At 41.8% G+C, this 13,799-nt stretch overlaps 1 protein-coding gene across 3 annotated transcripts in view; it reads right to left on the bottom strand.

Moving 5' to 3' along the window:
- The window catches only part of NFIA (nuclear factor I A), a 392,954-nt gene extending 380,649 nt beyond the window's left edge, over positions 1–12,305 (bottom strand). For 2 of the 3 annotated variants that reach the window (XM_060022868.1, XM_060022859.1), the window contains exons 1-2: positions 11,678–12,305; positions 5,712–6,243 (exon numbers count right to left, since the gene is read on the bottom strand). In XM_060022868.1, the coding sequence (XP_059878851.1) occupies positions 5,712–6,243; positions 11,678–11,704 (559 nt within the window). In that variant the 5' untranslated portion in view covers positions 11,705–12,305. The remainder of the gene's footprint in view (positions 1–5,711; positions 6,244–11,677) is intronic. The other variant, XM_060022849.1, reaches the window with a different exon arrangement.
- Positions 12,306–13,799: the final 1,494 nt, after the last annotated feature.

Below are 13,799 nucleotides of genomic sequence, written 5' to 3'. Positions count from 1 at the left end.
TACTATGCAAAAATGATGGTGAGATGGATTATAAAATTCTCCACTAGATATCCTGCTGCTTGGGATCCTTTTACAGTCATTACTTAAACCAAAACACTTTTTAGAGCATCTCCATTTGCCATTAAGTTCACGGTTTTATGTTTCTCTTAACAAAGCATGTCAGTTTATTCATTCTCTTCCTCCTCCACCTGACTTCTTCTTCCTTCCCCTGACATCACCTTCCAAGGCTTTACAATTTATAATATATTTAAAAGCAAGATCTGACCTCTAAACGACCATGGGGAAATAACTGCTGAAATGACAACAAACTGGTGTTTAGCACATTCAATGAACGCAATCTGTATTTTATGTTTTTTCTTCTATCCTAACCTCAAAATTGTTTTCAATAATCTATATTAACATTTGTGAGCAATTAGAATTGTTGCTGCTTCTGTGCAAGTTTTAAAAAACCGACAGGCTGTTCTGCATCCTCTGGAAGCAGCTTGAGGCCTTAACCAAGGAAAACAACCAGTCCTACTGTGTATACCAGTGACCACAACAAAGGCTGTGGTTTCTCCCACACTAGCCCTAAATAGGTTCAAATTAATGCTATCCATCACTGGGTGGAAAAGCAGACAAGGCAAATCCAAGCCAGCAGCATTGGGAAATTTCTTACCAACACTCAAACCTCTGAGCCATAAATGAGCTGACCTCCCTTCTACTCAAGAACACCTATACCTCCCTATACCTCTACACTCTCTATCCTTCAACTTCCATCTTCCTCACTACATTCTAGATAAAGGGTATTGTTACTATGTTCTAAATAGAGGATATTGTTACTATCTTCAAGTTATGCAGAAAATACTCAAGGATATAAAAGCCATATTTAATCTCAAGTTTGTTGATTGTTTGTGCTATCTCCCTTAAAGAATTAAAAGATAAACAGAAAGATAAATGACATTTTCTATAACTGTGTGCATATACCAGTAAGTTACAGTAGATCAATCAGCCACAAAATCCACCTTTAGTTTAAGGTTAGAGTTTGAGATAGGGTGGTACTTACTGTCTTCATTAAATATCACTGTATATTAATCTTGCCCCTTCTTTTTCCAAATATGTTTTTTTATTATTATACATCACAGAAACTAACTACACAACTTTCTACTAAGGAGTTTATTAGGGTAATGAAGAAGTTTAATTCAATAATGTATAGTCTTGGATTTGAGTGTAAACACACATACACACAAACCCCTGTTAACAGAATATATTGAATATATTTTAGATATACAATCCTGCCACAAACTAACATGGTAAGTTACCTAAAAATTTAAAAATTATCATAATTAATTTGGCATAAAATTATAAACTGTAACAATCTAACATTATCAACTTAAATTTTTTTACAATTATTATTCTGTATGCACTGATAACCTTACACAGTTACACTGTGTTTAAGGTAGCAGCTTTTTAAAAAAAGAAATCATTCCCCCTACTCTAACCAGCACTCTGTGTGCAGCCTGGATGTGCACACACATGCACACGAAGCGCACACACGTTCCTACACAGACACTCCTAATCTTACACCTGCTCTGGAGCAGCAGGAAGTGAATTCTCAATCTGTCAACATGACCATCTGGTCTATCTGCATATCACGGCTTTCTCTATTACTATATGAAGGAATGGCAATCACGAAGCCAAATTACAACTAGAATGCACCTGAATGGGAGTCTCTCTCTCTCTGCTGAAATGGAATAATACGTGGCCTATCAGAGCAGAACTAGCAGTAATGTAAATAATTTGAAATGAGCGTTCAGGACAGCATAATTAAGTGGACAATATGGTACAGGTAATGTGGTCGTCAGTGACACCACTGTCAGGCTTCCAGGACCGGCACCAGGCTTCTCAGACACCGCAACTCTTTCAGTAAGCGACGGGACCTTTACTATTCCTGCCGAGCAACACTAAGTAAAGGTAGTAAAGGGAGACCACGGAAGCGATCCGTAACTATTAAACTAAAACACTACTGTGCAAACGCGTTCACTTTCTACCCTGAAACTAACAAGTACTCCTGCTACCATTAGGACAAGTTCAATTCGCTCCGTCCCTGGCTAATTAGCAATTACAGCAACTACCTGACAAATTCTGGTCATGTATTAGTCTTTCAGAGTGAATTTTAAGGTAACTAAAAATACTTCCAATCTTAAAAAATTCCTCATCTGCAAAAAGTGAAGATGTTCATTGTGATTTAGCTTTGGGGCCTAATGCCACTCAAAAATTAGCAAAGGCCTTCACTGAATTAAACATAATTCTATTTGTTTAATTTTAGTTTTTAAACATCTCCACACAGCTACCTCAGCTTTCATTCTACCCGCAGCAGGTAATAACTATAAAAAGTCATTTTATGGCCTAGATACAGCAACCTACCTCTATCCAAGAGATGAGTCCTTAAAAAGTCTAACCTCTTACAAAATTTAACTAACTCAACAGAAAATCTTTCTAGAATCTGATTACATTGCCAGAAGTTATACAGAAGCAGTTTAAAAAAAAAAAAAAACTCTCCAGAAAGTTCTCGGTTGAGTGCCTACTAATGAACAAAGGTTAACTTTATCTAAAAGGTCAAATGCCTGGTGGCTAAGGTTATGACCTTAACAACTTAAATTGTGACCTTGCCACGTGCCGGGTATATTGTAGATTCTGATACAGATCATCTGGTAAAGACTGGTCATAAATTAGCTTTACTGTTACATGCCCACAAAGAACACCATTTACCACAATACCATAATATCTCAAAGTTGTCATACGATACATGGGAAGAACGACTCAAAGAGAGACCAAATTAAAGGCATAAAATGGTTTTACTCTTTTATACTTTTAATGAGATGAAATTCTCAGGCTTATGGAATCACTCCGATTTCATTACACTTGTTACTGGTTATCAGCCACAAAATTCACACAGTTCTAATGCCCCTGGATTTAGAGGAGAAGAAAAAGGAATGCAGTTTATGTATTGTATTTTAACGTCTCAATACGTCTTAGAAAAATCACCTCCGCTTTTAAAAAACAATTGATTCTGCAGTAACTTCCAGTATTTACATGTGCGTTCTAAGATTTCAACTTCCTTCCCAAGGAGAGGCTGAGGCATGAAGCAATAATTATTATATGCATTTTTAGAAAGAAAAAAAAGGATCTTCCCGTGGCCATCAAGGGGGAAAAATGGCATTTTGGAAAAAAAAAAATACATGTAAAAGAAAGAGAGGAAAAAAAAAGACTATAGGTGAAAAGGCCACAATGGTTTTGGCATGTTTCTTGAAGCACATTTCAGAGTCTCTGCCTCCTGCCAATACTGGCAAGTTCTCAAAACTTTTAAGGAGGTAAAAACATTGTTTAGTGTTTACAAATCTTCAGCATTATAACAGATGCTTGTCAAATCAGTTGTATGTGAGTTGACCGATCTACCTCCTATTTGTATTGGCAGCTTCCCTTCCACAAATAACAGGTCTCTAAATCTCTTAAATCACATTTGAGATATTTTCAGACAAAAGGCCTTGAGCATCCCTCAGACCCATCCTGGTGCCCACAGAGGCGCCACGGCTGCGCAGGGAGAGCCAATGGCCTGTACTTGGCCACCGTTCAGGCGACCGAGGGATTCTGGGAGGCGCAGGAAAACCGAACCGAAAGGTAGTCTGATCCACAGTGCTGGCAATAAATCTTTCATAAGCAATAAGGATGCTAACTCTCCTAAGCAACAGTCTACCTGCCATTTTACCAACATCACCCTTCAGGTCATTGAAACCACAGCAACTATGATGGCTCAAGGGATCTGGAGCCACAGCACAGGCACAAACTGTCAATAGCGAGAGAGAATCCAACGTGAAACGGCGAGAGCGAGGAAGGCCGTGTCTCTGTGAATCTAAGGGAAACGTTCACATCTAAAAATTAGAAGAGATGCTGCTCACACCCATAAACGCATAACAGGTATTTCGCTTTGATGTTACCTTGTAAGGAAGCACCTACCATGATGGGCATCACCCACTGACACCTGCAATTTCTTATATTGGTCCATTAGAGCATTTATTATGTTATTTACTTCTCCAAATATCAAAGAGATGAAACACAAGATTTTTAGAGAGTGCTCCCCCAAAGCATAAAATACCCACAACTTTTTTTGCACCTTGTCCTAGTAGATTCTCCACTTATATATGCAAATAAATTTTGAAAAAATTTTAACTCTGCTTTTTCAATAGACAAAATAAAGTAACAACAATAGGGTTAACAGGGAGTTAAGAAAGGGCCACTTGTTCCTGTTCAGAGGTCATCTGAAAGGTGCTGCCTTTTCGTTTTCGCTACCCAGAACTGGCTAAAGCAACAGGCACTTCTTATAATTAAGTATACATTTTCAAAAACCCAAATAGTTGAAACACTTACAGATCACATCCTCTAAAATACTCATTTATCCCCTGCCAACAGAATGCAAATGATGATGTGACATGCTTGCAAAGTAAATTTCTCCAGTTTCTTATGTAAGGACGGATGGATAACAAAAGTTCTCTTTCTAAAACATATATTGAGAAAAATAATAGAATAGGATATCAGATGACTTCTAAGAGCTCATATTTTTAGAATTGAAAATGTTTTGCAAAACAATGGAGTATCGCTTTTACAGGTAACATCTTCTCTGTCCTTTATGAAAAAAAAATACATGAACCCCAAAACAACCTACTGGTAGGATTCCACAACCTTCTTTCTTCCATCTGGCTCAAGTAACTGCCATGAAGGTAATCTAGCAAGACCGATATGTACATATAAAAAGTCAACAAGTTTCACAAGACCTGAGCTTTCACGTAACACAATGAGCCTTTTGTCTAAAACAAGATGAGAGGAACAAAGTAAAAATGCATTATTTTATCCAGTCCTCAATAGTTTTATCCTGAATGCTATTCTGCATGCTGTAATATGCACAGGTAAAGCATGCCTTGAAAACCGCCTTGGAACAATAAAGAATTTTATTACAAATCAAGCAACTCACCAAATCAATTATCAATATCTATTTCTCAATGTGCTCATGAACTATACAGGTTTGGTTACTTTTAAGATTAATCTTTCCATCAATTACTTAAAGAATTGGTTTGTTTTTTCCTTTAGCTATTGTAAACAACACTAAGTATTCCTAATACAAAGCTACTAAGTTTGTACTAGTGTGATTTCCTTTTCCTTCATAAATGATCAGCGATTTGATAGCAATCTTACCTCCAACCTCTTCTTAATTAGCAGGGGGGTTCAAGAGACCCCAGTAGATAAAAACACTCCCAGAAGAAAAGCAACTAAAAATATTGCCTCACTACCAAACTAAACGCTTTTTAACTAGATCACTTGCCAGTTAAAACAGACTCTTTCTTACAAGGGTTTTTATAAGACTTCTCTCACCCCTCATCAAAAAACGTGATTTAAACATATCCCATAACTGACTACTAACACCTCTGAGAACACTACTTGACAAAAGAACTAAACTTAGCGAGAATGCTCTCCAAGCTACGCTTTTCCACCTGAATGAAGGTGGAACCTCAAACAATGGAGGATCTGGCTACTCTGATGTTGGTCTACCTTGGATACCACACCGTCCATGTGGGCATGGCCTGCCGTAGGGAGCTCGGGAATGGCCCAGCACATGCAGAGGTCATCAGGAAAAAAAGCACACGCGAGAAAGTGGACCGACTTTTCACCATTGCACTTACCTGCTGCATGCACAAAGTATGCCAAATATAAATCGAGTTCCTTAACAGAAACCCCTATGTGATGGGGCTGGACACAGAGCCCTGGATTAGAGCACTGCGGGGACTTTACAAGGCGCTCGCCATCAGTACTTTCAAGCGGAATACCTTTAAATAAAATCACCATAACAAGGTCCAACCTCCAGACTTTATCTGCCTGGCGGAGGCAGTCAATTCTTCGCATCTTGCCTTTCTGGTCTGGGTTGGAAAGAACACAACACGGAGGCTTTTTCCCTGTGACTGTAAGAACAAAATCCTCTCGGTACTCAGGTCGGATATCTTTCCGCAACTTGGCCAGAAGTCGAGATGCCCACTTCTGCTTGACCTCTGGTTTTTCACTTAGCAACTCATCCTTCACGGCTCTCTCTTCTTCTTTTGACATACGCTTTTCATGTTTTTTGAAGTATTTTCGTTTTCGGGCCTGCAGGTTGAACCATGTGTAGGCGAAGGCTCGGACGTGGGGCAGAAGTGCTTCGATGAAAGGATGAAATTCATCCTGAGGAAACGAATGAAGACAAAAATATAACTATAATGAAAACAAAAGGCAACAACGCTTCTTCAGGTGTTCACCTTTAAAAAAATATATCCTTATTTCACTTGAAATTTGATTCAAGCATTATGTTACCAAAATCATACGTGGGATCCCTTTGGGAAGTCCAAGAGGGGGGAAAAAAAATTCATCGGTATCATGTCTCACAATCTTAAAGAAGAAAACTGTTAAAAAGTAAAAAATGTTTTGTTATGTTCACGGAAGTGTACCAGGTTCTATTGTCGGGCCTAGGTCCCAGGTTCCTTAGACAGTAAGTGAAGTTTATCGAAATGTTTATAACAACATATAATCTTAACCCTATTTCAAGGAAGGCATATCTAATTTTGCTCCAGCCTTGACCTCACTACTTGTAGTACAGCCAGGGCTCGGCGGCCAGATTGGCAAATCCTAAACATTTAGATGCCAGTCAATGTTTATGGAAGTCTAGGAGCAAAAATCATCTCTACGATCAATGGAAACAAAGACTTTCCCCTCTAAAAGTAGACTCTGATGTAGACTCTGATCTGTTTCTTAGTCATTTTGGTAACATCTAATTCCTTTCTAAGTATTAGTTACACACAATTTTTTTTAGTCAAAAACTTAGAAAAATTTGGCAGGTCCATATACAAAAGAAGAGATGGATTTGATATTCACCAGACTAAAATAAAAGATCTATGTTCAAGACATAATTGCTGATATTATAGAAATGAAACAAAACAGGGAAAAAAGGAAAAAAAAAAACAAAGAAAAGCGTACAAGCCAGATAGTAAAGAATGCGTCACTGTGACAACACGGTTGCAACTAAACACATTCAATTTACTGATCTGATTGTGAAATACCTTCAGTAATAATCATTCCGAAAAAACAGAATACTCATTCAAATTTTGAAAATAATATTTCAGGCTTTTTCTCACAGAGAAACAGGGAACCTGGTATATTCAATGTTTACGAGACTCCCGGGAAACCCTCACGGTTGCCTCTTAAAATCCAAGTAATTTGAAAATAAAATTGAATTTAAAACATTTAAATTTTTCTTACTGTTTTATGGAAAATGTTTGATTCTTTTACTTGACATTTTCTTAGGAAGTAGAAATATAAAATTAAAGAAAAATTAAACAGTAACTCCACAAAGCTTTCTGAGTACATCTAACTTTTGATTAACCAACCCACAGTAATCTTACTAATCTTAACTTCTCTCCACCGCACAACCCTCCCCCCAAAAGATAAATTATTTACTTTCAAATAAATGAGGATAAGAAAACCAAAGAGATATTTGATGACTTTTTTTAAAAGGGTGTAGGACAGACAAATATAAAATGCATTCTTTTTTGGTTTGTAATATCCATCTAAATATATTTTGGAGGCACAAGTAACTGTAATGTCCAAAATATTATTACTATTAAAGCAATTATTAATTTTTAAACGTTCAAATATAAACTGAGTGCTTAAAATTGGTGAAATACTTTAACAATCAAGCCTGTTAAAATATTGTAAGTTATAATCAATCACTTAAACACTACATATGACTTTTTTTTTAAAGTAAGGTTATATTAATATAATACACACTAAATCATTTCAATAATCAACATTTTTTTTTCCTCTCTCAACAAATTTCAGGCTCCGTATTTCAAGTTTAGGTTTGAAAACTGCTCTTTTTCAATAAAAGAATCCAAAAGAGAAGTCAGCTTTCACAACACATGTGCATTCTTTAAGTGGAGGAAAAAACAGAGAAAAATACAAGAATTCTATTATTCTTCCCCATACACCATTAGCACTTTAAAATTTCTGATGTTTGAGAATCTTTCCTATTGCCGTACTTTAGAAGAGAGAAATGGGGTGGGGGGAGCATTTTTCAAGTCACAGTTTATCTATAAGGTATACGCCAAACTGCAAAGCATTTAAACATTACTAAATTCTGAGCTCATCCTTGAAATGCTCTAAAATACATAAATTTGGGGTTTGAAACAGTCCTTCACATTGACTGATTTTCTTATATACACAAGACATGCTAGGGACCAAGGCTCTGTGGAATTATGCAAAGAACGCCCGGAGTCTACCTTAACTACAAAGTGAGCTTTCACCAAAATGAGGATTTCATTTTAAAGTCTCAGCCCCATTTTAAAATGCAAAGAATAACTTAGCTCCAAACAATTCATATTTATGTCAAAACCTTGTCATATTAAAGAGCTTTATTAATGATGATAAACATTTAAAATAAACCTTCTAATGTGACATTTAAGTGTTCGAAGATACTCCCAATATGCTTCTCAGAGAACTGCGAACTGCGTGCATTCGTGTTCAAAAGGATTTTGTTTACCTGCCAACCAACTGCCCATATATCTCATCATAAAAATCCTTAAATGAGGCCAACTATCTCAACTAATCATTAAGAATAATCTAAGTTCCCAGTTTTACATCAAAAGTATTTACAAGTTATTACTCCCCAAAGGTCTTAAGAATGTGCCAATAAAAGTGCACAATATTTTGTATGACTCTTACTCACATACACAAGGAAAGGGCTAGTTATACTTCTCAATGCACAATTAGAAATATTCCAGAACATCAAAACTAAAGAACATCATTCACTTGCAGGAAATGCCCAGGCACAGCATAAATTAGTTTAAAAACAAAACAGTATGCCCTTATAAAGCATGTTGTTGCACATATCGCCATAAGCTATATAATATTTCAAAATATTCAAGAGAAAACAAAGAATATTTTACGTTATGTACTCAGTGAGAAAGTTATGGGCCACCAATAAAAACAAACCTGAAAACCTGTTTCTAAAGTGGTAGGACTTTGAATCAGCATCTTCAACGTTCATCTGTTTGTAAGTAAGCCAAGTTTCGGAACCACGGAATGCTGATATTTTTGGAACTACTTCTTTCAAAGGTTCACCTATAAATTTCTACTGTTACCATTCTATGACCAGGTACATGATTTGGTTAAGATGTGTCCACATGGATTAAAATACGATGTCTGGAATTTTCCTGATAAAGTTTTTAAAAATTGCACACGTATATGGATTTTATTCTTTCATTTGGAGTAATTTTTATCACTGCGCTTTACTGGACTTTCTTTAATGACCAATAAACTACCTAAGTTTTTCTTTTTAAAACTGGCTCTAAAGCTTTATAAATATTCCGGCAAGTTAAATAAATTGTGAATCAATTTCTAAAAGAAGAACTCATAAAATATATGGCCCTCATTCACTATTTAGTGTACATTTTCTTTACAAACTGTTACACTAAGTAAGCGTTTCTCTTAGTGGTGTTTCCAGAAGAAGGCCTACTAAATGTCACTGCCAAATAGGTTTAAAAAAAAAAAAAAACTTTCTTAATGTGATAATAGCTCATGAACCAAAAGAATCCAACTTTGTTAAATACCTGACTATGCCCTGGGCCTGCATGGGTACACAGGTATCCTCATGTATGCACCATCCCAAAATACAAATTTATCTATTGAGAGCTCACTGGCGAAGACGCTAATGTGTCTGCTAAGGTCCTTCCCCACTAGGGCAGCACACTGGTATTATCTACCAGTTCTACGTGTTGCAAACTTTTGCCAGCTAGAACTTCAGCCTTTGAATCTCAGCATTTTCACTGTAGTCATAACTCATTCAAATTATCTTACACTTTGCATCTTATCCATATGCAATTGTAAACCTTGCCAAAACTGGTTGGAAAAGTTTCATTCCATACTTCCACGAGTTACTAAAATAGGAACTTTGGAAGTTTGTTAGGGAAAAATAAAAAACTTTTACAATAACTAAAAGCAACTGCTATCCATTATTAATGCTAGGCCTAAATCCCAAACAGACCATTTCAACATAGAAGATGCATTTAAGAGTCTTCTGAGATCAAATAGCCGGTAGATGACTGTTAGATATTGCAATAAGAAGGCATGTCATGTGGGAAATGAATCCAGAAACTAGAGAGGAGAGAAGAAACTATGGATACTTTTTAGTCTTCCAGAAAGTATTCCGGTTAAACCGTTATCTCCTGCTAAATGAAAGCAAGAGGTGGTAGCAGGTTTTTGAAGGGAGTGGTGAATAAACATTTTATATGAAGCATACAAACTTCATCTAGGTGATTAATGGTCAGATCGCAATGTACCAAAACAGTATGAAGGCTCACACTTTTCTTCAAAAAAATTTTAGCGCAAGATCACTTTAGCTTCATGCCTTTTACTCAAAGGAAATAAATAATATATTCAAAAGGGACCAAACTTGGGGCCGTGAAGTAGCAATATTTTGCCTGGGGGTGGTGCAGACAAGGGAGGGATGGAAAGGGAGGGCATGGAAAGGAGAGGCGCTGGGGCGACAGAGACCCACGCTCCGAGTTAGGTCGGAGGGAAAAGTTGCCCCCGTCCTGTGCGCTGGGCGGCCCGAGTCGCGCGGCAGCAGCGGGAGGCGGCGGCGGCGGCGGCGGCGGCGGCGGCGGGGGGGTGGGGTGGGGGGGAGTCGCGTCCGGCTCGGCCGCCGCTCAGGCTCGCGGCCGGTAGCCCAACTCCGCCCGGCGCGCCCCGGCCCGCGGCCTCCGTCGCTCGCCGACCCGCGCAGCGTGGGCTCGTCCCGACACCGAAACTTTCGCTCGGGAAAGCGAGCGGGCGACTGGCGGCGAGGACGCAGGCTCCACCCGGCCGGCGCGGGGGGACGCGGGGCCACGCAGCTCCGCTCCGCCGAGCCCCGGGACCGGCTCGCCGCCGCCCGCCCATGCCCAAGGGGCGCTGTCCCGGCGGGGGCCCTGGCCCGCGTCCCTCCCGCGGCCGGACCCCAAAGGCTGACAAACAATAAACAAAAGTAAGAGTTTGGGGAGGCTGCTGCGGCGCGGGCTCAGCGGGCGGGCAGCGGGCGCGGGGACCCGAGTTCTCCCGCAGCCAGGGGTGCAGCGGCCCCGAGAGTGCGGGGCGTGCTGGGGGCTCCGTCGGCGGCCCCCTCCCCGGGCGCCGCGTTAACTACAGAAACCGGCCTCGCGCCTGCAGAAACGCTGAGTCCAGATTTCAGCGTGTCATGGGCTGCAACCCCGCCGAAACACGTGCGGGGCGTCCGAAAACACCGCCGTTCCGCAGTCAATCGCCCCGATATTAATTAACGCATTAATAAGAGGGCGCCATTAGCCATGTGCCCACACAAATGGCCGTGCAAGAGGAATGCACCCGCATGGAAACAAAGTTACTTTCTTAAAGCTGTATTTCTCCACCACCCCCCCTCCACGAGCATACGCGCACACACACACACACACACACACACACCCCGAAACACGCGCAGACACGGGCACACCCCGAGACACATGTCCCGGGCCCTGCTGGCGCCGGGGTCCCCGGCACCCCCGGCCCGGCTCCAGGTCGGCCCCCGCCACTCCGACCCCCACAGCCCCTCCGCATCCAAACAGCTGCTTACCTGGGTGAGACAGAGCGGAGAATACATCACTGCCCGGCGGTGGGGTGTGCGTGTGCGTCTGGGTGTGCGGTTTGGAGGTGTGCGTGAGTGCGGGTGAGAAAGGAGAAAGAGGGAGAGAGGAGGAGAGAGAGAGAAGGGGGGAGAAAAAAAAATCAAGCCTGCTTCTTGCGTTCACATTTCCAACTCGGCTCAACTGCAGCCAGCCAGCGCTATTGCCGCTCCATGAGCTGAACTTTAACCCCGCCTAGAGTTTCCCTACACTCCACTATACATGTCTACTGTACGCGGGCGTTAAAGGCATAGCGCACCCTTTCCAGCTCCCGCGCCCGCCGGCCGGGTGCCCGCGAGCTGCCCGCGCGCCCGCCTCCGCCTCCGCTCTGCACCGCACCGCACGGCCGCCGCCCGCTCGCGCCGCCGCGGGGGGGGTGGGGGGGCGGTGTGGGGGAGGGGGCGGCTGCGGCGCCGCGCGGCCAGCCGGGTCCCGAGCCTCCGCGGCCGCTCGCGCTCGCTCCTCTCTCGCTCCCTCGCTCGCTCCCTGGCTCGCTCGCTCGCTCGCTCGGCACCCCCCTCCGCCCCCCCAGTCCCCGCTCAGCGCATTACTGGGTAACGCAGTGAGGAGCAGTTACAGTCTGTACTCCCGGGCAGCTATAGGCTGCCACAGGATGTGCTTAAGCAAACAAAACTACTTTTCCTCGTTCCCATCCCCCAACCCCCGCCGCAGACCTTCGCGGACCTCGGTGGAGGACTTGGGCAACTTTGCCAGGTTGCCCTGCACCCCTCGGTTCGCTGCGTGGGCACGTAGAGAACCGCGGAGAAGGCGGGGGGGGGCAAATTTGCATGTATGCAAATATTTTTTAAAAATCAGACCTCCTAGGTAACTTTTGTTCCCTTCTGAAATGCGGTACGGCTCAAAGCATTGTAGTCTCTCCAACGAAGCTTTTTGTGGGAATAGATCGTCGGCAGAGGTAATTATGCACAAAATCCTGCAAACTTTGTGCAGCTTCAGTCCTATGGCCTCCAGAAGCGGGGGTGGTGGGGGAAATTTTCACAAGGAAGATTCACCGGATTTGGGGGCTGGGGGGGGGTGGTGTCTGGAGAAAGGGAGGCGGAGATTAACTAGCTTTCTCCCTCCCAGGACTGTGAAACTAGTGGGTTTGAACACAGACGCCATAGAAAAAGTTCTATCACGTTCAGAAACAACAGTGGTTTAGCTATGACATCTTTCTCTTTTTAGGAAGAAAAAAAAAATGTGAAAGGGATGTCCCCTTAGGGAAGGGAGATATTCTGGTCCACAAACACGTGCCCAGAACTGGACACATGCTATCATTACTGTCCCTGTTCCTGAGACACCTCTGGAAGGGTGCCTTTTAAGAATCCCCTCTTTTTCCCTCCCCCAGGTAATAGTTCTTAAAATGGAAAAGAGCTTCCTGCAATTATTTTAGGTTTGCTAAAGTATTGTTTTGGCAAAAGAGGGGGTGGTTTTTAGGGTTTGGCAAGTTGCCAATAAGCCTGCTTTTCCAGTTTTTTTTAACCTCATATTTTCTCTCTAGGCTGTCTTCACTGATGGGAAAGAAAAAAAAAAGTATACCTCCTTCCTCCAAACCCCCATCCCATTTCTTCCTCCTCATCTCCCTCACTCTAGTTTGCAGCCTGCTGCATTTTCTAATCCTTCTCAAGATTCCAAAAGGAAAGACGACTGTATCACGTTAAAGGCTCTGGCACACAGACAGGGGAATCTGCACCTTGGTAGAGGTTACACAGCTAGAGAGTCTCTGAAAAGAGGAAATTACTGTAGGAATGCCCACTCAGCATGTGAGGGTGAGGTGACATGTTAAGGCCACTCTCATTCAGACTCTCCCCCACCCCACCCCCTTTTTAAAAGTAAGGAGCAAGAAATATGCTACTGGAGAAAACAAAGTTCTCTGAAATAGTCTGCATCTTTCTAACGTGATTTTATGCTTGTTCTCCAGTTACTTTATTGCCAGAATAATTCCTGAATTCTCAAGAGACCATTTTCACACGCGCCCCCCACCCCGCTTCTAAATCTCCTTGGAAAACTCTGATTATTTATTAAGGGGTGAGGGGAAATAATGACTTAAACCTTTAATGAGAGAGCCCCGTC

Source organism: Delphinus delphis, chromosome 1 (genome assembly GCF_949987515.2).
Source record: "Delphinus delphis chromosome 1, mDelDel1.2, whole genome shotgun sequence".
Taxonomy (NCBI): Eukaryota; Metazoa; Chordata; class Mammalia; order Artiodactyla; family Delphinidae; genus Delphinus; species Delphinus delphis.
The sequence above is the reverse complement of the archived record's forward strand: the minus strand, read 5'-3'. Positions and strand labels throughout refer to the sequence as shown.